Source organism: Symphalangus syndactylus, chromosome 1 (assembly GCF_028878055.3).
Source record: "Symphalangus syndactylus isolate Jambi chromosome 1, NHGRI_mSymSyn1-v2.1_pri, whole genome shotgun sequence".
In the NCBI taxonomy this organism is placed as follows: domain Eukaryota; kingdom Metazoa; phylum Chordata; class Mammalia; order Primates; family Hylobatidae; genus Symphalangus; species Symphalangus syndactylus.
In genome coordinates this window covers 60,297,635-60,324,831 of record NC_072423.2, presented here as the reverse complement: position 1 = coordinate 60,324,831, position 27,197 = coordinate 60,297,635, and the positions used below count along the sequence as shown (strand labels likewise).

General features: G+C 36.4%; 1 protein-coding gene across 6 annotated transcripts in view; it reads left to right on the top strand.

The window, feature by feature from the left end:
* Window positions 1–27,197, top strand: part of TAF4B (TATA-box binding protein associated factor 4b) — a 215,396-nt gene that overhangs the window by 79,888 nt on the left and 108,311 nt on the right. For all 6 annotated transcript variants that reach the window (XM_063613543.1, XM_055235569.2, XM_055235551.2 and 3 more), the window contains exons 10-12: window positions 14,706–14,875; window positions 20,514–20,644; window positions 26,437–26,562. In XM_063613543.1, the coding sequence (XP_063469613.1) occupies window positions 14,706–14,875; window positions 20,514–20,644; window positions 26,437–26,562 (427 nt within the window). The remainder of the gene's footprint in view (window positions 1–14,705; window positions 14,876–20,513; window positions 20,645–26,436; window positions 26,563–27,197) is intronic.

Here is a 27,197-nt window from a genome sequence, read left to right as displayed (position 1 = left end):
TGTGCATCACCATGCCTGGCTAATTTTTTTATTTTTTATTTTTTGTAACAATGAGGTTTCACTATGTTGCCCATGCTGGTCTTGAACTCTTGGGCCCAAGCAGTCTTCCTGCCTTGGCCTTCCAAAGTGCTGGGATTACAGGCATGAGCCACCATGCCTGGCTTGTTTTCTAATGTAGGCATTTATTATTATTATTATTATTATTATTATTATTATTATTAATGTAAGCATTTAAAATTATACATTTCCTCATTTGAGCTGAGGCTACAAGATAAAAAAAAAAAACAAAAAATCCTATCAATTTCTCCCTAAATACTGATTTAGCACCCAACTGATTATAGGGTGTGTTTTTTTTTGTTTTGTTTTGTTTTTTTGCCTTTCCATTCATGTCAAGATAGTTTCCTTTCTTTTAATTTATTGGTACAAATATTTGGTGCTTTTCTGGAATATTTTGTTTTCTAATACAGTTTTGTGATCAGAGAACATATTCTTGAACATATAATTTCAATTTTATTAAATTTATTGAGACTTCTCAGTGTGGCTAATTTTGATTAGTATCTCATGAGCACTTGGGAGAAAATATGTATTATTCAGTTTGGGGAAGTAGTTTTTTGTTGTCTACATCAGTTTGGTGAAGGTGGGTGGCAGTATTCACATCTTCTATATCCTGGGCTTTTTTTTGGTTTTATTTTTCAGACTGTTTCCATCACTTATTTAGAGTGGGTATTAAAATCTTGCACTCTGATTGTTTTTTTCCCTTTGCTTGTTTTTTCCTTTAGTCCTGTCAATTTTTATATTATGTATTTGAAGGTCTGTTATTGGGACATCTCAAGCCACTAGTCATGTGGCTGCATAGACTAGGGAGTGCTTTCAGACCAAAAGACATAAACTCACAAATTTTACCCATTACTGTTCCCATCATCCAAGGGTTGACTTACCTCTGTTTTCTGCCTGCTTTTATTAAGTCTCCAAATGATGGCCTTTTAAAAACTGTTTGTAGATTTTGTAATTGTTATTGATCAAACTATTGTGGCATTACTAGAAACCACGACCATCATTTCTTTTTTAATGGATTATTGTCCTGTGGTATAATTGTTTGCCTCTATGTTCTTGAACAATTAATTGTAGTTATTTTATTGTGTGCATGTGTGGTTTTCTTTGGTTGTTGTGTTTTTTTTTTTTTTTTTTTTTTTGAGCCAGTCTTGCTCTGTTGCCCAGGCTGAAGTACAGTGGCACAGTCATAGCTCACTGCAGCCTTGAACTCCTAGGCTCCAATGATGCTCCTGCCTCAGCCTCCCAAGTAGCTGGGACTACAGGCATGGGCCACCATGCCTAGCTAACTTTTTTTTAAATTTATTTTTGTAGAGGTGGGGTCTTGCTGTGTCTCCCAGGCTGGTCTTGAACTCCAGGCCTCGAGTGATCCTCCTGACTCAGCCTTCCAAAGCGCTGGGATTATAGACATGAGCCACCACACCCTGCCACTTGTGGTTAAAGTCAAATGCTTAATGTTTCCAATGTCCGGGTTGCCTGTGACTCTATTCTATTATCCGGCTTTTTAATCCTGTTTCTTTGCTGCACTTGGTAATATTTAATTAAATGTCAGATCTGTATGAAAAAAAAATTGGTAAATGCCTCACTTATTTATAGGATCATGGTCCATTCATCTCTCAAGTTCTGGCAGCCTTGGACTTCAGCTTCTTGTCTCTGTGTCCTCATGAGATTGCCTAATGCTCTGCTGGCTTTTCTGCCTCTTAGCGGCTGCTGTCTCTGTGGCTTCTTAGTGTCTTGTTCCACATCAAGAATCAGCATGTGCCCAGAGGAAAAACAACATGGAGAAAATTGGGGTTACTTCAGTGAGGTTCTCTTCTCTCAGGGCTGTCGTCCCTCAAGACCTGGCTCCCTCGGCAGCTCTCTGATGCCTTCAAATAAACTTAAAATTGTTCTGGCTTTATTAGTTTCTTGTCCTCAAAACAATTGTCTGATATGAGTAATGGTCTGTAACAGAAGCAGAAGTCCTTTTTAATTCTTTATACTTCTTTTGTGTTACAAATATCTACTAGAGTTAACGTTTTGCAATTTACTTTCTTTTACAGTATATTTTGATGAAGAGAAATTCTTAATTTTAAAGTTGTTGAATTTGGCAGTTTCTTTTATGATTAATACTTATGCCTTATTTTAGAGATCCTTCTGGAGATCACAAAAATAGTCTCCTATATTGTCTTCTAAAAGTTTTGAAGTTTCATATTAAAATTTTTTTTTTTTTTTTTTTTTGAGAAATGGTCTCTGTCACCTAGGCTGGAGTGCATTGAGTGGCACTATCATGCCTCACTGCAACCTCAAATTCCTGGACTCAAACAAGCCTCCAGAGTAGCTAAGACAACAGGTACACGCCACAACAATTGTCTAGTTTTAAAATTTTTTGTAGAGATGAGGGTCTCGCTTTGTTGTCCAGGCTGGTCTCAAACTGGTGGGCTCAAGTGATCCTCCTGCCGCATTCTCCCAAAGTGCTGGGATTACAGGTGTGAGCCATCATGCCCAGCCTATTTGAATATCTTTTTGTCTTCAGGAGTTAAAATTTGGTTTTTGTTTTTTCCTATGGTTTGGAGGTTTAGAGATCCTAATTCGTTTTTCCCAGTATAGGAAACCACTTGTTCTAGCAGCAGCATTGAATAATTTGTCCTTCCTCAGTGATCTGTAATGTCTCCAATGTCATATATATATATGGGTCTTCTCTTTTTTTAATCTTTTTTTTAAGTGCCTCTAATCGATAGTTAATCGTTTTAATCTCTATTTCATTGTATTGGTTAATTTTAAAATTTCCAATAGCATACAGTTTAATTTACTATAATTTCAAAAGAAGTTTTATATTTGGTAATGCATATTTTCTACCTACTTCTCCTTCTTCATTTCCTTTTCTTCCTCCACTTTCATACTCCCTCCACTTTCATACTCCTTGGCTCTACTTGGGCTTTTGCTGTTCCCTATACATTTAACAATCAACTTGTTAAATTCTACCAGTAATCTGTTAGAATTTGAATTGGCATGGCCTGAGTCCATAGGCCCACTGTCTTCCAGCTGATTTATTATAATTTGGATCCTTCTATGAACATGATTTATATCTCCATTATATATACCTTTTTAAATATCTTTCAATAAAGTATAATTTTATTTATACAGATTCTGCATGATTTGTTGCATTTATCTGTTAGATTTATTCCTAGATATCTTTCTTGTTGTTATTATAAGTAATATTTTTGGTAATTGCCTTTTCTTTTACTAGCATAGAGAAATTCAGGACTTAAAAAAAATCATATACCAACAGCCTTGTTATTATTTCTAATAATTTCTAGATGATTTTAGATTATTCCCTATACATTTAACAATCAACTTGTTAAATTCTACCAGAATCTGTTAGAATTTGAATTGGCATGGCCTGAGTCCATAGGCCCACTGTCTTCCAGCTGATTTATTATAATTTGGATCCTTCTATGAACATGATTTATATCTCCATTATATATACCTTTTTAAATATCTTTCAATAAAGTAGTATAATTTTATGAAGAAGGAGAAGTAGGTAGAAAATATGCATTTCCAAATATAAAACTTCTTTTGAAATTATAGTAAATTAAACTGTATGCTATTGGAAATTTTAAAATTAACCAATAAAATGAAATAGAGATAAAAATAATCTAGAATCTAAATAATCTAAAATTATTTATATAGACAATGTCAAGATTGAGATTAGAATTATAGGTTGACTGTTTTTTTTTTGCTTTGAAGATGCTATTCCATTGTTTTTGGGTGTTCATATAAAATATATGTTCATATTTAAAGATAAACATACAAGAAAGTATCCTTGAGTCAAGCTACAGGGAAATAGTAATACATTTGGAATTCCAGTGACTTCAAACATAGGATGATCAAATAGTAAGTGTTAAAAAATAGTATAAAGTATTTAAAAATAAAATACGGAATCTCAAGAATGAGCAAGAAACAATTTATTTTTAAAAATGACTGCAAATACTTGAAAAAGAACCAAATAGGACTTTTAGAAGTAAAAAATGTCAATAAATCTAAAACTTTGTTGGACAGATAAATCAGATTAAACAAGGGTCTAAACTGAGTTTGCCTTCTTCCAGAGAGGATTTGTGACTGTTTCTAGTAGACCCAGGGATTACTATTGACTTGGAACCACTTTAGTCTTGTTCCAGGGAACTTGACTTACCCAGGTGTCTCAGATACAGTTTTCCCACTATAATCAAGAACTAGTGCTAGCCACAGTAATTTGCCCTTGAGGCAATTCTTCCTTTAGGCTATGCTTATTGCTTATTTTTACTGACACCTTTTTTTTGACAGGTCCTGTGAACCAAACAATGGAATAAAAATGTCTTATGCTGTGTAATTGCTCCTCAGTAAATCTAGTCCACTTACTGCCTGAAGGAAAAATGTCACTATAAGTATTTTCTTTGGGAAATTTCTGACTTACTACTTTCGCCCATTTATGTGTTGACTACTTACTGCTTTCCAGACTTATGTACATATGCTGGACAGTAGTCATTCTTTGATGTATATATTGTTAAGTATTTTTCTTCTAGTTTTTTGTTTAACTTGGAAATTTGTTTTTAGTGTTTCATATATGGAAATTTTAAATTACAGTATAAAGTTTAGCAGTCTCTTCCTTTATGGCTTTTGAATTCTAATGTATCCTTTCGTATTATGAGCCCAGAATGATGTGCTTCTGTATCTTCTTCTAAGATACCTGTATGCACTTACCTCAAATATAGATATTTACCTTTATATCTTCAATAATTCTTGATTTTATTTTTGTAAATGTGTGAGGCAGAGATTAAATTTTCCTCAAATGAATTGTCTCAGCAATAGTTAGTAAAGAGTTCATCATCTTTACCTTTCTTATTTGCAATGCCATCTTTATCTTATAGTAAATTCCCATTTATAAAAGGGCAAATTTCATTTTAGTGATATGTTTTTGTTATATTTATTTATTTTTTTGAGATACAGTTTTACTCTGTTGCCCAGGCTGGAGTGCAGTGGTGCGATCTCGGCTCACCACAACCTCCACCTGCCGGGTTCAAACGATTCTCGTGCCTCAGCCTCCCGAGTAGCTGAACTACAGGCACGCGCCACCACTCCTGGCTTATTTTTGTATTTTTAGTGGAGACGGGGTTTCACCATGTTGGCCAGGCCGGTCTCAAACTCCTGACCTCAGGTGATCCACCTGCCTTGGCCTCCCAAATATTTGTTTTATTTTGATATTACTATTTTGGTGTTTTTGATTGTTATAACATCTTTATTTATTTTTCTAACCCATAGTTAAAGTAAGTCCTTTTTCTATATTCCTTTTTATTGAAGGTATCTTAATTTTACTCGTTATTTTTCTCTTGTGCATGAATTTTAGAATCAGCATGGCAGTTCCGTGAAGTTTGTATAGAATTGTGTGATTAGGTTAATTTGGGTGGTGGGGGCAGAGAATTGGCTTAAAGAATTTTCTTTTTACAATATAGAAGATTCCCATCTGAAACCATGGTTATATTTGTTAGAATTTGATAAGGTTGTAGGTAACAGAAAAAACTGAAAAGCCATTGCATAAGCAAATTATCTCTCATATTCAGAAAAACTGAATTGCAAGGATCACGGTCCGTGGTGTTAGGGATCCGTGCTCCATGTTTGCCTCCTTTCTGTTCTTCAGACACACTAGTCATGGTCCCGCTGTACAATTTTATTTATTATTTTCTTTAACGTTTTTAATGTTTAATTTTGGGGGGTACATAGGTGTATATTTATGGGTTACATGAGATTTTGATAAAACCCACTGTACAGTTTTCGATGTGGTATGCACTGAAAGCTGTCCCTCAGTCTTCATATGACATGGTCTTTCATATTTCAAATCTACCTCCTTAGGTAAATTTTGCTTGGCCAACCAATATAAAGTAGCTTCCACAGTGATATCTGCTGTCTTGAGGTACTTATCTAAAATTATTTTGTTCATTTATTTGTTTACCCTTGCTTCCATGTATTTCCCACTTCTTCTTTAATGGTCTATGAAAGCTTACAATGATTGTTTACCATTGTATGTATACCGAGTGTTTAGAACGATGCCTGTTTCGTAATAGGCATTCAAATATTTGTTGAAATGGTGAGTTTTGAAAAAGTATTTATAATCTCAGCTATTTCTTAGATATTTTTGTACAAAGATTCACTTTTCATTTTTGTACAGTACTTTCTAGTAATTCACAGTCACACATGGCTTTATGCGTATCTTTTCATAGTGGTGTCTTTTTAAATTTAATTTTGCTTCCCTGGATACTTACATCACTTCAGTTATTTATTTATTTTTTTAAGACAGAGTCTCACTCTGTCTCGCAAGCTGGAGTGCAGTGGCACGATCTTGGCTTACTGCAAGCTCTGCCTCCTTGGTTCACGCCATTCTCCTGCCTCAGCCTCCTGAGTAGCTGGGACTACAGGCACCCACCACCACACCTGGATAATTTTTTTTGTATTTTTTTAGTAGAGACGGAGTTTCACTGTGTTAGCCAGGATGGTCCCGATCTTCTGACCTCGTGATCCACCTGCCTCGGCCTCCCAAAGTGCTGGAATTACAGGCATGAGCCACCGTGTCCAGCCCTACTTCAGTTACTTTTTAAATGAAACTGATAATAGACCCTCGATGTTGGCTCTTGTTAAATAAGAAGAAATAGTAGCAAATAGTATTAGCTCTTGTCTTGACCAAACTGTATGACATTTAATAATATAGAATGGTATTTTCATAGTTTTTTAAAACTATTTTGTTAACTTATACTTTTTGGGGGGATTCATTTGTGACTTTTTCTGCTAAGAAGATTCTGTTTTCTATTCTGTTTGTCAGTATAGCTGGGGTGAATATGGGAAGCTGTATTGTGCTTAAACACCAGAGGGTGCCAGAGATTCATGTTCTTTCCATCATACTTCAGAATCAGAAGTGGCAAACAGGATAGTACCTCTGCATGTTTGCATAACTGTATTTCAACTGAAGATATGATAATCAGGAATTAATATCAACATGTTTATGTGATAATTTAAAGTCCTTATATTTTAGAGATACATAATAAAATATTTATGGATAATATCTATATACTATATCTGGTAGTGAAGGTGTTTTAACAACTAGGGGTTTTAGTGTGATTTTTATTACTTTAAAAAGACACTCTTGGAAAATAATATAGGACCAGATTATGTGCTATTTGCGTAGATGGTATTACTCTACCAATTTTAATGTCCATTTTTTCCATACTGCAGGAATTAGATTCTCTAGTGTATATTAACTTGTTTAACTTTCATCATATATAATGCATTGTTTCATGTATTACGAGTCTATTTGTCCTTGTGTATGCTCACGCCTGTAATCCCAGCACTTTGGGAGGCTGAGGTGGGAAGATCACCTGAGGTCAGGAGTTCGAGACCAGCCTGACCAACGTGGCGAAACTCCATCTCTATTAAAAATACAAAAATGAGCCGGGTGTGGTGATGCGCCTATAGTCCCAGCTACCTGGGAGGCTGAGGCAGGGAGAATTGCTTGAACCTGGGAGGCAGAGGTTGCAGTGAGCCGAGATGCAGCCATTGCACTCAAGCCAAAAACAAACAAAAACCCCCCCAAAATTAGTTGGGCATGGTGGCGCATGCCTGTAATCCTAGCTACTCGGGAGGCTGAGGCGGGAGAATAACCTAAGCTCTGGAAGTGAAGGCTGCCGAAAGGTGAGATTGCGCCACTGCACTCCAGCCTGGGTGTCTTAATAAAAAAGAGAGAAAAAAGAAATGAGGTTGTTGAACATTGCGAGTGAATTATATGAGTATATGAGTGAAGACTTGGAGATTATATTGTGAAGTCTTTCAAAGTTTTTAGTCATATTTTGTCATAGTAAAGTTATGTTCAGGAAAATTTATCTGTGTACTTTAGTGCAGAATAAACTGAGAAGGAGGACGTTAGAGGTAGCTACACCATGAAGTGAAGGTTGAAGTTATATAGGCAGGAGATAGGGCATATCTGATTTATTTGTCACGAGCATTCTCAAGAATGATGAAAGCCAAGAGACAATTATAATGCTGTGGTGTGAAAAATCTAAAAATTTCTTGTTAAGAAATTAAATTAGGCCAGGCGCAGTGGCTCATGCCTGTAATCCGAGCACTTTGGGAGGCCGAGGTGGGCAGATCATCTGAGGTCTGGGGTTCGAGATCAGCCTGGCCAACATGGTGAAACCCTGTCTCTACTAAAAATACCAAATTAGCTGAGTGTGGTGGTGCATGCCTGTAGTCCCAGCTACTTGGGAGGCTGGGACAGGGGAATCACTGGAACCTGGGAGGCGGAGGTTGCAGTGAGCCGAGACTGCGCCATTTCACTCCAGCCTGGCAGCCTGAGCAACAGAGTGAGACTCCGTCTCAAAAAAAAAAAAAAAAAAAGAAATAATCAAATTGAGAACATGAATATAGGAAAGAGCTAGTACATACTTTAGGAAGCAATTGATAACTAAATATTTGCTAATATACTATAGATCAGCAGTCTCAGAGTTACCCAGGGAACTTGTTAAAATTTTGGTTTCTGGAGCTGATCTAATGTGGAATAAAATCTCTGGAGATTGGGTATGGCAGGAACTTGTATTTTAAAAATCCTTATCATATTTCTGATGTTCATTATAAATTTAGGAACTATAAGTATATATAGACCAGCATTTGACAGACATTTTCATGAAAATGAATGAAGTGAGTCTGTCACTTAAGGGAAAAAAACCTGACAGTATTTTTTTTTTTTTTTTTTTGCCAATGATAAAGTTTGAGCTATCAAGCAAAAATGAAAATTTTGCAAAACTTCTATCTATTACCATGAGTTTGACAGCTTTCCAATAGTTATATTTTCTGATTTGATTGGTGGAGATACGTGTAATTTTGGATTATGTAATAGAATCTAAATTTGGAAGAACTGTATAACTCAGTGAACTAGTATTTTCCATATTACCAATGGATGATGTTGCAAAACCATGCCTGAGTAACAGATCCCATTCAAAATGCAAGAGGACCCATGGATTTTAAAAAGATTTGTAAAAATAGAAGGCAGTACCACTCTTATTCTATTTTTAAATTTTGATATGTTAATTTTCATTAAAGTATGTTATTTATGGTAATATATATTTGTTATTTTTCAATGAATAAATAATACCAATTTTTAGTTTCTGATGCAGTTTTAGTTTCTAATACAGTTTTCACACAAAATTACACGAGGGTCATTTTCACTCCCATTTTACAGATAAGGGGATCAATGAATAGAGATGGGAAGAAACTTGTCCATGGTCATCCTATTAATATTTATTTTTGAGATGAAGTCTCACTCTGTCGCCCAAGCTGGAGTGCAGTGGCGCGATCTCAGTTCACTGCAACCTCTGCCTCCCGGATTCAAGTGATTCTCCTGCCTCAGCCTCCCGAGTAGCTGGGATTAGAGGCATGCAACCATGCCCAGCTGATTTTTGTATTTTTAGTAGAGATGGGGTTTCACCATATTGGCCAGGTGGGTGCTGAACCCCTGACCTCAGGAGACATGCCCACCTCGGGCTCCGAAAGTGTTGGGATTACAGGTGTGAGCCACTGCACCCAGCCATCCTATTAATAATGGTCAGAACAGGGACTGAAACCTTGATCTCTTTAGAATCAGTACTCTTAATTTTTTAACTCAGTATTTTTCTTAGTGTGGTCCTTAGACCACTTGTATCATGATCATTTAAGTGTGCCTGTTAGAAAACTCCAAATCCCTGGTCTCCATCATAGGCCTACCAAATGAGAATCCTGGGTACTGTGTGGATGTGTGTTTGACAGTGAGACCTGCATTTTAAATATACTTCCTAGGTGTTTCCTAAAAACACTGTTGCTTGAGAAGTACTGCAGTATGCTATGCTACATTTGAGTTAATAAGAAGAGAGGGAAATTCCCGTGAGAAAAACAACTTTAAAGCATAGAAGAAGGAATAAGCAGGATATTGTGTGAATTTACTGACTCACTGTGGTAGAGAGGCTCTGCTTGAGAGAGGTGAAAAAAGAATATTGAAGGCAAACTTACTTTATTACGGATTTAGTAATCTAAGGAAATAACTAGATCTTAAAATAAAAGTTTTTGTTTATATTTTTAAAACTCATTTATTTGACTAGGTAATGTGAACATTTTACACAGAATTTATAAGGTACAAAAAGGTATGCAATGGGAAAAGTAAGAGTTCACCTGACTTCTTTATCCCCGTATTACCCAGGTTCCCAGCCTAGAGCCAACCAGTTACCACTTTTTTTCAGTTTCTTGTGTATTGTTCTAAGTATAGTATTTTTTTTCTTGGGTACAGTATACTTTATTGATGGTACATGACAAGATGGAGCTCCCTAGATACAGTATTCAACACAGATGGTAATATATAATACATACATAATGTTTTGCTCTTTTTTTTTTTTTTTTTTACCACTTAATAGTAATCTCGGAGATTGTCTCATCAGTACATATTCACTGTGATTTTGATATTTTTAACGAAGTTCCATAATGATGGACATTTAGGTTGTTTCCATTGTTTCATACTAGGAAAAAAGCTGCAGTGTTAGGTAATGAAGATGATTAATATGATCAATAAAATTAGTTGGAATTTAAGGCAAATACATTGATTAGAAAAGAAGACAGAGTAAGAACTACCATAACAGAGACAAATATGTGCTCTCAAGAGTTCAGCATTGTAGCAGTCAGTTGGACAAATGATTTAAAAGTGTAAAACCAGCATTTCTAAAGTAGGCATTCAAAGTGGATCTGGGACATAGATAAGGCTTTGAAAGCTTTGAAAATAAGAAAAAAGCAAAGGTGCTGGGCACGGTGGCTCACACCTGTAATCCTAGCATTTTGGGAGGCCGAGACAGGCAGATCACCTGAGGTTAGGAGTTTGAGACCAGCCTGGCCAACGTGGCAAAATCCTGTCTCTACTAAAAAAATACAAAAATTAGCCAGGTGGGTTGGTGCTCCTCAGGAGGCTGAGGCATGAGAATCGCCTGAACCCAGGTGGCGGAGGTTGCAGTGAGCCGAGATCGTGCCACTGCACTCCAGCCTGGGCAACAGAACGAGGCGCAGTCTCAAAAAAAAAAAACAAAGGAAGTTGAAGCCTAGAACAGGAAGGGAATAGTCTGCGCAAAGTCCAGAATCAGGAGGAGCTATTCTATAGTGAATAATGGAAGGAAGGGGGAAGAGTGCTAACTGCCGTCGTTACCTGGAAGACCTTGGATGTCAAGTTGAGTTCAGGGTAATGTGAAAGATTTTTGAATAGGAAAATAACATGACTGACTTTACTTTAGAAGAAGTAGTCTGCTGTTGTTAGAGAAGTTAAGGGGATAGAAGAAGACATTGTAAGAAGGCAGGCATGAGCAGGCATTCTCAAAAGCTAAAGAAGTAGATCAGTTTCAGAAGCTAGAATGCAAAGTATTTGTGACAAACTAGTGATATTTTTGTAATATTTGCCTAGTTCCTTGTAACACTCCATAGAATCTTGAGTTGGAAGGCTTTTTCTACTGAGGCACTATTAAGTTTGTTTTTCTGAATGTCTTTTAAAACAAAACAGATTGTCTTTCACAGCACCTTCATCGAAAGACACCACATCAGACCAGAAGACTTGAAGACTTGGTTTGGTGATTCTTACTTTCTTCTTGAAAATTAAAACCAAACCAGAATCACAAATATCTCTAAACATCAAAGCCTTTGCTAGTGTCCTGACCTCTTATCTAGCCTTACTGATATGCTGCTAGAACACTGCTTTCCTTCAGTCTGCCTTCTTGACTAAAGTTTTAAATAGCTTGGGTGCTGTTTTTTGTGGCACCTTTTCCTCTTCCCTCAGTAGGGGTCCTCCTCTATGCCTGCCACCATCTGTAACCATGGTAACTAGAGGGAGCTGTGTTCAGCTTGGGGCTAGATAGAAGGAAGGATGGCAGGCAAGAACAAATCTTATTGAGTAGTTAGTTCCCTGCTTATTTGCAGGGAAAGGCTGCAAGATTCTAAAAGACATGGGACTGTCTCCTCATTGACTGAATTCTGTTCAGTGCTAATACTATGCTAGGTATTGGTAGTAAGTAGGCCTGGCGCTGGTCTCTCCAGCCCGTGTGTGAGATGTCAACAAGGGCTGTACAGGGACCTTGCTAGAGAAGCAAGGTGCAGTTTCCAGGGGCCTGTGTACCTGGCGCACATCTTAGTTGACAGGCACTCAGTGTTGTATGTATATGTGTAAAGGTCATGTGGAGTTACCCCCACATTAAAACTCCAGTTTTACTTTAAAGCAGGGATGAGGTTATATCTCTACACTTCAATTTTTCTATCTTTGGTTTTCTTTATCTGAGTGTTTACTTATGTTACTTTCAGTATCACCAATTATTTTGATTGGTCAATCCATATATGTAGTACAACATTCAAAAGATAGAAAAGGGTATAATTGGAATAAAGTAAGCCTTCTTCCTATCCCTGGTTTTGTATTTCCCTCTCCAGATAATTTCTTATGTATCTTTCCAAAAATATATTATGCCTATGTAAGCATATTTATTTTCAAGGTGCAGTCTCTTTGTTCCGTGTCAGTCCAAAGAGAGCTGCATCATTTTTTTAAGTGGTTGAGAGGGACCTTAGAAAGCACCTAATCTGAGTTATGTATTTTTTGGAGGAGGAAACTGAGTCCCAGAGATGTTAAATAACTGTTAGGATTCTGTTTTGCAGTGATCTGACTTTTCATTTATGTTCATGTGTTCTTTTGAAAATAAAATTTACATAGTCCCATTAAAATTTTTTTACTCAGATTTTGGTCCATCTTTAGGCTTATGATTCCTTCCATTCTTAATGCTTTTGATGTTTAAATGTTTAGATGTTTAAATCTGGACACATTGATTTATTTATATAGGTGGCAGAGTGATTCTTAAAATCGTTCTTAGCATCCCATATCTCTGAGGATACCTTTGTGACATTTCTTTGCTCTGCATATTTCATTTGGTGGTTTGAGAGATTAAGTTTTTACTGTTTTCTTTCCCCATTACAAAGACATGCCTTTTAATGTTGAGCTTTTGGTATACTGTTCATGTAAGACCATTGTTACTTCTCTTCATTTTTTCAATTGCTGTGTTTAGCAGTTTACTTTCCTTGAGTTTTTTTTTAAACACAGGGTCTCACTCTGTCACCCAGGCTACAGTGCAGTGGCCTGATCACAGCTCACTGCAGCCTCTACCTCCCAGGCTCAAGTGATCCTCCCACCTCTGCCTCTGAAGTAGCTGGGACCACAGGCATATACAACCATGCCTGGCTAATTTTTTTTGTTTTCTATAGAGGTGATATCTCCCTATGTTGCCCAGGCTGATCTCAAACTCCTCACCTCAAGCAATCCTCCCACCTTGGCCTCCTAGAGTACTGGAATTACAGATGATAGCCACTGCTCCTGGCCTACTTTCTTTTATTTTGCTTGCATCTCTTATTTATGTTTGAGTATGAGTTCTTTTCCCTCCATCCCTAATGTGTTGTTTTTTAAAGTTGAACACCAGAGGCCTTCATTTTTTGAGCATTTTACACTAATACTTTATTTCCTTTTTCTGTGCACAAATGCATTACCACAGAGAAATTTGTAACTTAAATCCTATTGACAAAAGACCATATTATATACCATTTGGCCCATGCAATAAAGAGAAACAACACCTTTTTATTTAATCACATTATTGTAACTTATGTTATACATTGTCATATAAGTTATAACCCTGGTAAGATGCTTCTTATTACATATAGTGATAAGGATGCTATGAGGGAATTTTAGTATTTCTTTCCTCTCCCTCTTCTCTACCCTTAAATATATATACTCATCGTAGCGCCGTGGCCATGTAACAATTCCATTAGTTAAAAACAACTGTTTAATTTTGCTGATACAAAGCAAGGAGCCCAAACATCTTTTGTATTTTTTATGCACATGTATGTATGTGTATATGTATATGTACATGAGTGTGTTTTATATTTTATATATTTTCAGGTAATTGCTGAGGATGTGGTTTAACGAATTCAGTTGGTATAGATGGAGCACACCAAAAGTCTGAAACAGAAAAACAAAACTGGTTTTATACCATTTGGTTTTAGAATGGCTAGTCTAGTAAGCTTCTTCCCAAGGGGGTCTTTATGTGGATATGGACCTTTCAGGACCAGGGAATTTCTGCTGCCCTTAAGTGGAATGAATGGTAGAGTACACTGGGGACAGCTGATGGACTTTTAACCATCTTGGATGAAAAAAAAGATGTCTGTTTTCATTTCTTTGTCTTTCATTGCAGAGGATTTATGGATGACTTGGTGTAACTCCAAATGCCTCTTGGTGTTTCTCATTTGCCAGACTGAGAGAGGGAAAGTTGGGACCTAGAAGACAAAGTTACTTCTGATTTATCCTTCTGTTATTAAATATACATTGGTGGTTAGAGACACTAATTACTTTCAAAAGCTTACAGGGAAAGGTAGCCATTCTTCACTTCTCTTGATTGGATGAATTAAGTAAAATAATGCCATTAGTTACAAGGAGAGACCTCTAATTCTTTTGCTCTCTGAAACTCTCTCTCTCTCTCTGTCTCTGTCTCTCTCTCTCGCTCACACACACACACACACACACACACACAACCTAAAATGTATAACTTTTTTTTTTTTTCTATTAGAGATGAAGATGACATCAATGATGTGACTTCTATGGCAGGGGTCAACCTTAATGAAGAAAATGCCTGCATCTTAGCAACAAACTCTGAATTGGTTGGCACACTCATTCAGTCATGTAAAGATGAACCATTTCTTTTTATTGGAGCTCTACAAAAGAGAATTTTAGACATTGGTAAGTGTACAGTTATGATTATTGACCTCATAGAAATGTCTGTTTGCACGAAAATATTATCAAAAGAGACAAGCTGGGTTGGTTGTCCTGGAACTCTGAGGCTTAAATAAGATTCTGGAAATAATCAGGATTTCATGGGCATTACAGAAAGAAGTAGTTTATTTTAAAAATTATTAATATAACATGGTTTTGGGTTTGGTTAATATTTTACTCATATTTCTTAATGGAGGAATAGTTGAATATATTTTTGCATGAATATATAATATACTATTTTTTTTTTCTGTCCTGTTCCTTCCATAGTTGGACTTTCGGTATATATATATGTACAAATGCACACTTATGTTACATGTTTGTGTTTATGAAATACAGGGACATCCAAAGAAAGTAACTCCCTTTCCCTTTTCTTAACCTTGAAATTTAAACCCATTCTTACTTTAAAAAACTAGATTAGAGTCTTAGGGTCCTCTCTAGGTCCAGGAGTAGTTGTTAGATGGCTGCAGTGTGAAAGAAAATGTAAGAAAACACGGCCAGACACGGTGTCTCATGCCTGTAATTCTAGCACTTTCGAAGGCCGAGGTGGGCAGATCACCTGAGTTCAGGAGTTCGAGACTAGCCTGGCCAACATGGTGAAACCCTGTCTGTACTAAAAATACAGAAAATTAGCCAGGTGTGGTGGGGGTGCACCTGTAGTCTTAGCTACTTGGGAGGCTGAGGCATGAGAATCGCTTGAACCCAGGAGGCTTCTTCACCTATGTCAAATTTTTGGGGCCAGTACTAATGAGCTTCGAATATACTTAAGTAAGACCTTTATATTTTATAATGAAGGCTTGATACAAAAACGTGAAGGTTTCTGATTTTTATAGACCTATGGTATATTTAAGGACTACAAAGTTCATTATTATTACAATTTTTAGGTCTACTTCACAGGTAGTTAGTAAATAAATGTTTTAGCTACTATATGCTATATAAATGACCAGGGTTTTCTTCTTTTTTTTTTTTTTCAAAATGGAGTCTCACTCTGTCACCCAGGCTGGAGTGCAGTGGTGCCATCTTGGCTCACTGCAACCTCTGTCTCCCAGGTTCAAGTGATTCTCCTGCCTCAGCCTCCTGAGTAGCTGGGATTACAGGCACCCACCACCAGGCCCAGCTAATTTTGGAATTTTTAGTAGAGACAGGGTTTTACCATGTTAGCCAGGCTGGTCTTGAGCTCCTCACCTCAGGTGATCCACCCGCCTCCCAAAGTGCTGGGATTACAGGCGTGAGCCACCGTGCCTGGCCTACATTTCTAATTTAAATCGAGAATACATTATTATGAAAAACTAGAGCTTTCAAGTCCAGAAGAGCTGATTGTAAAATGTGTTTGTTTTCTGTTTGCTTGTGTTTCACTCCCTCCCTGTCTTCCTTCATTCCTTCACTTCTTCCATTTTCTTCTTTGCATATGTATTTTGTATTATATAGAAACCAGTTCCTTAATTTGGGAGCAAGTCTCAGCACTAAACCTTCCTGTGATGGCTTAGGAAATCTATTGGTAGCTTAACTCCTTATTGCCATATAATTATCTAGTGCTTTGGTAAAATATAAGTAGATACTTAGTTTTATCGGTTACCCTCCCTTCCGATTTTTTTTTTTTTTTTTTTTTTTTTTTGAGACTAGGTTTTGTTCTTGTCGCCCAGGCTGCAGTGCAGTGGTGCGATCTCGGCTCACTATAACCTCTGCCTCCTGGGTTCAAGCGATTCTCCTGCCTCAACCTCCCGAGTAGCTGGGATTACAGGCGCCCACTACCATGCCCGGCTAATTTTTTGTATTTTTAGTAGAGATGGGGTTTCACCATGTTGGCCAGGCTGGTCTTGAACTCCTGACATCAGGTCGTCCACCTGCCTTGGCCTCCCGAAATGCTGGAGTTACAGTCATCAGCCACTGTGCCCAGCCTCCTTCCAAATTGTATTTCCAGTATGGTTTAAACCTTGATTATATGATAGAAAATTTTTTGGCATTAAAAGCATTTTTGATCACTTAGGACAGGGATAAGCAACTTTTTCCTTCAAAGAGCAGATAGTATTTGCCACTTTTGTAGGTTATATGGTTTCTGTCACAATTGCTCAATTCGGCTGTCATAGTACAAAGTAGCCATAGACAATAAACAAATGGGCACAGTTATTGTCTTAGTCATCTTGGATTGCTGTAACAAAATACCATAAATTGGATGGCTTAAACAACAAATATTTATTTCTCATAGTTCTGGACGTTGGCCATTTGAGATCAGGGTGCCAGCACGGTCAGATTCTTGGTGAAGGCCTTCTTTCTGGTATTCAGACAGCCATCTTCCTGCTGTGTTTCCACGTGGCAGAAAGATAACTAGCTAGCTCTCTGGTCTCTTCTTAGGGTGAAGGCAGTACTTTTATGACCTAATTGTCTCCCAAAGGCCCCAACTCCAAATACCATCTCACTGGCATTAGAGCTTCAACATGAATGACTTTTGGGGAGATGCAAACATTTAGTCCATGCAACTGTATCCCCGTAAAACTTCACTTACAAAGAGTGATCAGATTTGGCTTGTTGGCCATAGTTTGGTAACCTCTAATTTAACACAATAAAGTAACAACTATTTGCATTTTTACTTCTTTTTTAAAAAAATATTTATTTTTGAGATGTGGTCTTGCTCTGTTGCCCAGGCTGGAGTGCAGTGGTGCCATCACAGCTCACTGCAGCCCCAACTTTCCAGGTTCAAGTGATCCTTCTGCCTCAGCCTTTTGAAGTAGCTGGGACTACAGGTGCGCACTACTAAATCTGGCTAATTTTTGTATTTTTCCGTAGAGACAGGGTCTCACTATGTTGCCCAGGTTGATCTTGAACTCCTGGGCTTAAATCATTTTCAGTTCTTAGTGATGAAGTACAAACCTTTCGAATAATATGGAAAACTTCAAGAATTCTTACTTCTGAATTATCTAAGCTTTTTTTTTTAAAGTAAAATCATAGAGTGAATGGAGTTACATATTTCTAGGAATGTTTTCCATTTATAATAAAATTCCGTCCTTGTAGAATAGGTCAGAACCAAGGCTATTTCTTAAAAATAGAAATTACAAATTTACCCAAAGATTTTCTTTTTGGAAAAAGGATTTTTCTACTTGAATAATGTTAACAGATAAAATGCCAGTGTTCTTTTTTTCCTAATTACCTAAATTAAATTGCACAGTCAGTAAAATCACATAACTAGTGTGCAAGCACCAACTAGATCTTAATCAGTTTTGTTGATTTTGTTAAAAAGGGTGTTTTGTTTTAAAATGGAAATTTTTCTACAGTATTTTACTTTGTAATTTTTAAGTTGTATTTTATTACCAATTTAGTGAAGACATTACAACATTTGGTTGTTCCCTAAACCCTGGAATTGTTTAATCTCAGCAATTATTTCTAATATTTAAAATATATGTATATTTTTATGTTGTATGAATTACCTCTGTTTTATGAATACATATGAAATTATTTTCAGAGGTTCTTCTTCAAACACTAAGGTGCCTTGCACCTGTAATCCCAACACTTTGGGAGGCTGAGGCAGGAGGATTGCTTGAGCCCAGAAGCTAGAGACCAGCCTGGGCAACATAGTGAGACACAATCTCTACGAAAAAATTAGCTGGGCCTGTTGGCTCATGCCTGTACTTCTGGCTACTCAGCAGGCTGAGATGGGAGGATTGCTTGAGCTTGGCAGGTCGAAGTTTTAGTGGGCTATGATTGCTCCACTGCATTCCAGCCTGGGTGACAGAGTGAGACCCTGTCTCAAAAATAATAATAGGCCAGGCACGGTGGCTTACACCTGTAATCCCAGCACTTTAGGAAGCTGAGGTGGGCAGATCACTTGAGGTTGGAAGTTTGAGACTAGCCTGGCCAACATGGTGAAACGCCATCTCTACTAAAAATACAAAAAAAAAAATCAGTCGGGTGTGGTGGCGCTTGCCTGTAAGTAATCCCAGCTACTTGGGAGGCTGAGGCAGGAATGTTGCTTGAACGTGGGAGGCAGAGGTTGCAGTGAGCGGAGATTGCACCACTGCACTCCAGCCTGGATGACAGAGCAAGACTCCATCTCAAGAAAATAAAAAAAAAAAAAAGAAATAAAATTGTACTTTTTCTTTTATAGAAGGCCCCACTATTTGTTTATGCTGAGGGTTTTAGTTTAATTTTTATTTTTTTTGAGATGCAGTTTTGCTCATGTTGCCCAGGCTGGAGTGCAATGGTGCGATCTTGGCGCACTGCAACTTCTGCCTCCCAGGTACAAGCGATTCTCCTGTCTCAGCCTCTCATGTAGCTCGGATTATAGGCGTGCACCACCATGCCCAGCTATTTTTTTTGTATTTAGTAGAGACGGGGTTTCACCATGTTAGTCAGGCTGGTCTCGAACTCCTGACCTCAGGTGATCCACCTGCCTTGGCCTCCCACAGTGGTGGAATTATAGGCGTGTGCCACCATGCCTGGCCTATGCTGAGGGTTTTATTAAAGTAGAGTTGACTTTGTAGAATTTTTTTCCCTGCCTGAATCTGAGATTAGAGAGGATTTCAGCTTTGTTACAAGTAATGAATTACATTTTGAAGGGTTCGTTTAGGAGAAGTTGATTAATTTTGTATCTTCCTATTTGCTTTCATTATATAATATCAAAGAATGAGTTGTTGACTTTTAATTCAAGCATATTTTTTCTGTAGTTCACCCTTTGATGAGAATATGAGTATATTTCAGATAAATTAGAATATAAAATCCAACTATAATATTTTAAAAATTCACGTGTAGATGTTAAAAACAATCACAGTAGTGCTTTTTAAAAAGCCTGTTTAAAATAGATTACCTAATTGCCTGTATCTTTAGATATAAGCTTCTGTTGACATAAGTGGTTTCACTGGGGCTGAGAAATACTATTTAAATACTGACAAGGTTGATTTATAAATGAACTTCTGACTCTGAGTATGTGGTCCAAATTGTTTTCCTGAAACTTTCTTGCTAGTTAGCAGAAGGAAGAAGTTTGGTTTTTTTATGGAAAGGAAATCTAGTGAGAGAGAAGTTATTCAGATAGGTAGGTGAAACGATGAGGTTTTGAACCCATTTGAACTTGTAAATTGACTACTAAGTGAATATATCAGAACATCAGTTAGTGCAAGGTAAACATGATTGGTAATAGAAAAAAGGAATATAGGTATGCGTTCTAGACAAGGCATTAACAGAGACTCACGATCTGAATTCATTTAAATAAATGTCATAAATTGTTAACAGTGTCAAACAGGGCAAAATGTAATTTTCTATTTTTTTAATTACTAAAATTAACAGAATATGGTACTAATTTCTGCAGTTACCATTTTCCTCCCTGAACAGTAGACTTGATTTGTGTTCTTATTAACTTTGTCCTATAAATGACCTTGCAAGGAGAATGATACTAGAGGCTAAGTGAAACAATGTCTATATTTTCAGAGGCTTCAGGCTAGGTTTTATTAATGTAATGTCTAAGATCTTTGAAGTTGTGACTTTACTAGGAAAATCATAATCTCCAAACCTTTATTCATAATGGGTATGACTTCCAGGGGGAACAGAATACCTGCTGTGCTAATTATTTCAATTATCAGCCACTACTAAAATACGTAATGGATTTTCTCTGCTTCTGCAGGTAAAAAGCATGACATTACAGAACTTAACTCTGATGCTGTGAACTTGATCTCCCAAGCAACACAGGAACGGCTACGAGGCCTTCTAGAAAAACTGACTACAATTGCTCAGCATCGAATGACTACTTACAAGGTAAAGGAAATCGTTAAAGAAGTATAAACTCTCCAGTGTTATAGGTAGTCTTTTGGGCGTGGATTGATATGCTAAACACATTTTTAAAGGAATGGTTGAGGCTTGTATTTCATATTAGTAGAAAATCAAAGTCTCATTCTTATTTAGATATGTTTACATGACAAATAAAATTAAAATGGAGTTTAAAATGATATTAAAAGCTTCTGTGTCACTGTAGATTGAAATATGTATCTGTTCTGCCTGAGGCTTCTCTTTCTTAAGCTTTTGATAGGGAAGGAGAGATATGTTAGAATGGAATATTGGCTACTTGTGTTCTCTTCAGTGTTCTGCACTCTCCTCGCATTCCTGTTCCTTTTTTTTTTTTGCCTTTCAGTTTTGCAGAGATTTATTTGTTTTAGAATAAATGTTTTTGTATATATTAATATTTAAGGTATACAATGTGTTATAAGATACACATGTATAGTAAAATTATTACTATTTAGTTGAATAAATTAACATTTTCATTATCTCAAATCTACCCATTTTCTCCCCTGTGGCAAGAGCAGCTATAATCTACTCATTTAGCAGAAATCCTGAAAACAATATATTACTAACCATAGTCCTTATGTTCTACATTAGATCTTTCCACTTGTTCATCCTCTGTTCCTTTTAATAAGTTAAATGATTGCATTGAGTGCTCGTATTGATACTACTTAGTGTTATTGGCTACTTTTATTGAAAAAACTAAATACAGGAATAACTTGTATCCCTAGTGGTATGAACCAAATGACTTGCTGTTATCAAGGTAAAAGAACTTCGTGTAGTTTTGGAGGAGGGCGAATATATTGGGTGATTAGGGATGAAAAGAGAAGGTAACCTGAGCTGAAAATAAATAAATAAATAAGATAACTGTTTCCCTCTTTTCAAGAAATGTTTATAGCTAGATTTTGAACAAGATGGTATGTAGGTAACCTTAAGAGATTTTGAATTTGGAAGAATGGTCGTTGCCGTGATATCCTAGTCAAAGGTTAAAGGAAACTAGGAAATTGTCAGCTGCTACACCACCAGTAAGTTCCCTGGAGGAATCATATTATTTTATTTTTTTTCCTTTCTGCTTCATTTAGAACTTTGGAAAAACTACATATGATTGCTGAGGTCCTCACTTGCATAAATCTTTGTGAGAATTTGCTGGACTGACTTAGGAATATGTGATCAACAGGAGAAAAAGCTATGAAAAAAACAAAAAATTAGTATCAGTATTTTATAATTCCTAGAAACACAAAAATAAAGATATTAATTTTGTGCTTCTAGGAATTTTTTCATTTCTCCTAGGTTATCTAATTTGTTGGCATAGGACTGTTAATAATACTGTCTTTTGTAACCTTTTATTTCTGTAAGGTCAATGGTAATGATCCCCCTTACATTACTGATTTTTGTTATTTGTATCTTCTCTCTTTTTCTTCTTTGCTAGTAAAGCGAATGGTATGTTGATTTTGTTGAGCTTTTCAAAGAACCAACTTTTGGTTTTATTAATTTTCTCTTTTGTTTTTCTATTTTTGATTTCATATATCTCCACTCTAGTTTTTATATTATTTTCCTTCTAAGCTTCAGGCTTAGTTTGCTCTTTTTTTTTTAGTTTCATAATATATAAAGTTAGGTTTTTAATTTGAGATCTTCCTTTTATAATGTAGGCATTTACTGCTATACATTTCCCTCTGAGTACTGCTTTCACTGCATTCCGTAAGTTTTGGTATATTGTGTTGTCGTTTTCATTTATCTTTAAATATTTTCTCATTTCTTTTGAGATTTATTTGATTCTTTGTGACTGTTTAAGAGTGTGTTGTTTAATTTCCAAGTATTTGGGAATTTTCCAGTTTTCCTTCTGTTGTTGGTTTCTAGCTGCATTCCGTTGTGGTCAGAGAAGATACTTTGTATGAATCATTCATTTAAAATGTATTGAGGCTTGTTTTATGACAACATACATTGTATCCTGGAGAATGTTTCATGTGCACTTGAGAAGAATGTGTGTTCTGCTCTTGTTTCATAGATGTCTGATAGATATAGTTGGTTTATGATGTTAAGTCCTCTGTTTCCTTTGATCATCCATTTGGATGTTCTATTCATTATTGAAAGTGCGGTATTAAAATCTTCAACTATTGTGGAACTCTCTTTTTGTTTTAGAGACAGGGTCTCACTCTGTCATCCAGGGTGGAGTGCAGTGGTGCAATCATAGCTCATTGCAACCTTGAACTCCTGAACTCAAGCCACCCTCCCACCTCAAGCCACCCTCCCACCTCAGCCTCTCCAGTAGCTAAGACTAACAGGCGTGTGCCACCACACCCAACTAATTTTTTTTTTTTGAGACAGGGGCTCACTATGTTGCCCATGCTGTGGAATTGTTTTTTAAACAAAATTCCGTCAGTGTTTGTTTGCTTCATATATTTGAGAACTCTGGTTTGATGTGTGTATCTTCTTGATGAATTGACCTTTTTATCAATATATAATAATGTCCTTGTTTGTCTCTCTTAACAGTTTTGTACTTAAAGTCTATACTGTCTGATATTACTTTCTTTTGTTTGTTACTTGCATGGAATATCTTTTTCCATCCTTTCACTTTCAATGTATTGGTATGGTTTCAACTAAAGTGTAGACAGCATATAGTTTGATCATTTTTAAAAATTCATTCTTCTAGTCTCTTTGAAGAGCTTAATCCATTTACATTTAAAATGTAATTACTGATAAGAAATAACTTCTATTTTGCTATTTGTTTTCTATATGCCTTATAAGTTTTGTGTTCCTCACTTCCTCTGCTTCTTATGTTTAATTGATTGTTTTTGTTTTGTTCCATTTTGATCCCCTTCTCATCTTGTTTTGGATATATTTAGATATCTTCTTAGCAGTTACCATTAACATCCTAAATCTACAATCTAGTTTGGATTGTTATCAGCTTACTTTTAATTTTGTGATGTGGGAAAATTATAGACATATTTTTGGCTTTTTACTATAACTCTTTAAAGTATCTTACAGTTTTTCAAACTTGGATTCTCCCTACTTCTGCCTTAATCACACTATTGTTTCAGAGATACACGAATACCTTTTTTAGTAGAGATGGGGTTTCGCCATGTTGGCCAGGCTGGTCTCAAACTCCTGGCCTCAAGCAATCCCCGCCTTGGCCTCCCAAAGTGTTGGGATTACAAGTGTGAGTCACCGTGCCTGGCCACATGAGTACATCTTGATTTATAGTAGGCAGTTCATGTATAAAACATAATAAGTATAATTTACAATGGAATAGAATTTTTAAAGTAATATTTATTGAATGGCATTCAAAGCCCTGTTGTGTATAGCTTTCAGCTAGAATTCTTTTGTTGTATATCAATAGCATATTTCCAAACATTTAGTTGCACTAGGCAAAATGGATGGTATCTCCCCGACCTAGAAGACCTCACTAAGTTAGCTTGAAGCTGGCACTTCCTTAACCTGCTGTCTTGTATACTACCTATTCTGACTGATTTTCCCGAGCTTTCCTTTTCCTACACTCATTTTTTAGTACAGCTAATGCCACTATCTACATTTGCATATATAGAAAATAACAAAAGATTATCAGCCCTTTTAAGTCAAAATAATTATCATTTGGTTATATTTGGATTCAGTTTGAAATCACCATTATTTTGTAGACTTTGTTTGTAATAATCTTTATGTCACAGCTTTAGCCCTGTCCTTATATTTCAGTTCATCCCTGATAGGATTTATTTTTATCTGTACAGTGTAGGAAATTCTACTCCATAGATTTTATAAAAGTGAATTACTCTTTTTAAAAAAGTGAAATCCCATCTCTTTCCACTCTTGAACATCCGTTTACTTTTGATAATCTTTCACCTGGTTTGATATAATTCTTTAATCATTAGTCATAAACTGAGATCTAAGTAAATAAGTAGAAACTGACATGTAGTACAGAGCTTTTGATCTGGCTACCAGGTGTTTTCCCACTGAAGATATGTTATAGTTGCCTATATGCCTATGGCCATGGAGAAGCTTCATTCAGTGTTCTCCAGTTGAAAGGTGCTATTTGCGTTGCTTTAGATGGGATTCATTTGATGGTGTTGATATCATTTGGTCTGGGTCATTACATTTTCTTGGCTAAACCATTTAATATGCAGTGGCCTTAACATTGTAAAGCCCTACTCTGTTGGTGCATGAAGTCTTCAGTTAGGCCAGCTGGGTATATAGGAAGGAACATAAGAGTGGGGTTACTGTTGTTTAAATAAGGTTATAGACTTAATATGAATAGGGAAGACACTCATTTGTTTAGTGATATGGAAGAAAAAAGGATGCGAATGTCAGAGGTCGTTGTATATGGGTTGGGGGAGAGAGTGGAAGGAATCTTAGCATGGGAATATGATTGGGCTAAAATTTAAAAAGTCTCTGACCCTTTTTAATTTAGTATTTGCTGTCCCTTTTAAATTAAATCCCATCATTAAACTATTTCCAGAGTGTCTAAACACAAAAATGGTAAAGATTAAGTATTTAAGAAACCACTGGTTATTATATTTAACCTCTATGGTTAGCCTATAATGTATTCCATATTCTATCTTGTGTTATTTAACTTTAAAAACAGTTGAGAATTCTTTTTGTATTAAACATGAAGTAAAATAAGTAGCACTAATATATCCTTGTTCTCTAAACTATGTAATACTCTTTTGATCTAGTTAAATACCAACAATAAAAATTTAATTTAAAAAGAATCTTGGGCATATGAAATCCCTCAGTCCCAGTTAATTGAATCAGCCATAATCAGGGGGATAAAACAAAGATGGGAGTGGTACAGTACTCATGATTTCCAGGCCAGGCACTGACTTGTTCAAAGACATTTGGTTTTTCTACTATACAGTTTCTCTTGAATATCTGAATTACTGAGATGAGTAGATGGCAAAATGTCTTAAACATTGATTAGAAAGCTCTCCCTGTCCCATTGCCTCCCCCAACCCCGTCCCCCACTCCTGCCTATACACACTCATAGAGGAGAAAGAGGCAGCTATATAGGTGAAGAAAATTAGAAAATATTTAGGTGGGAAAGCACTGTTTTACATCCACAGAATAGACTGAGCAATTTGCATTTTATCATTTTATGGAACAATTAAGACAGTTTATATTTCTGTTATGGCTCTCATTTATAAATTGTATACTAAATTTCTTTGACCACAGTTTCTGTCCAAATTCACACCCCTGAGTAATCCTCAAAATAGCGTTTCAAGATTTTAATGTTTGCCATCTTAACTTAGGTTGTATTTTGATAGAAGTTATATTCAGTTGTCAAGGTTAAACCAATCTAACCATGGTAACCAAGGTGGTAACTTTCATCTTTGGTATATTTTTTAGTGAGGTGATTGTTTCTTGCTTTTTGTCTTTCACAAAAGTAAGATTTAGTTACTTATATTAATGTCTGCTGAGGTAGATAATAATCTAAAAAGATTTAGGTTATTGGTGAATGGGGCACTCTTTTAGTTTCTCCTTCCTATTGTTGGAAGGATCTGCTTGGCTTAATTCCTCCGCCTGCACCCCACAATGATGTTTACTAGCAAAGTTCTTTGAAACATAACTGGTTAATCACCTCTCAGATTTTAAGGATGATTAAAGTTTCTTTTCTGGTGGAGTGGATGTGGGGGGATGTTTGCTTAATAGAAACGAAATCATTACCTTCTGAAAGTTTAGCTTCCTATTTATGTTGGTATTCCTGCCTTTAGCTGGTTTATACAATACCTAATGTAGAATGTGCGGCCCAGGATCATTATAAGACTTTTTCTTTTTTTTCCCAGGCAAGTGAAAATTACATCCTGTGTAGTGATACCAGGTCACAGCTCAAATTTCTTGAAAAGCTGGATCAATTGGAGAAGCAGAGAAAGGATTTAGAAGAAAGAGAAATGTTACTTAAGGCAGCCAAGGTAAGGGCCAGTGTGATTTATGAGTGAACGTGGCCTGGCGATGTGGTCAGAGGTGGCTTTATCGTTAGTTGACTGTCTTGGTTTTATTAGGCCTTTAGATTTCTCCAGAGGATTTCCTAAAACGAAATTACTAATAGGATGTCTCACAGCCAGGATGGTGTGGTGGCTTTCAGTTAATTTAGTTTAATGAGTCATAATCTTTTGTCTTCTCACATTTCCTGTGTGCTCTCCCCATCCTCAAACCCAGGTAAAATGTTTCGTAAAATTTCAGGGTCTTTTTAGGAATCCAATTTGATACATGCCAAGTTGAAGTTGATAGGGAAAATTTGGAAAGTAGACAGGAAGGTTATGGGTAAAATTAGTAATTTGGATTTTGTGGAACAAAATACAGGCTGGGTGGAAATAGAGTAAAAGAATAGTGAGGCTTCTTTATTTAATTTTATTTTGGGAGACAGAGTCTTGCACTGTCACCCAGGCTGGAATGCAGTGGCATGATCTCGGCTTACTACAACGTCTGCCTCCTGGGTTTAAGCAGTTCTCTGCCTCAAACTCCTGAGTAGCTGGGACTACAGGTGCCTGCCACCACGATTTTTTTTTTTTTTTTTTTTGTATTTTTTAGTAGAGACAGGGTTTCA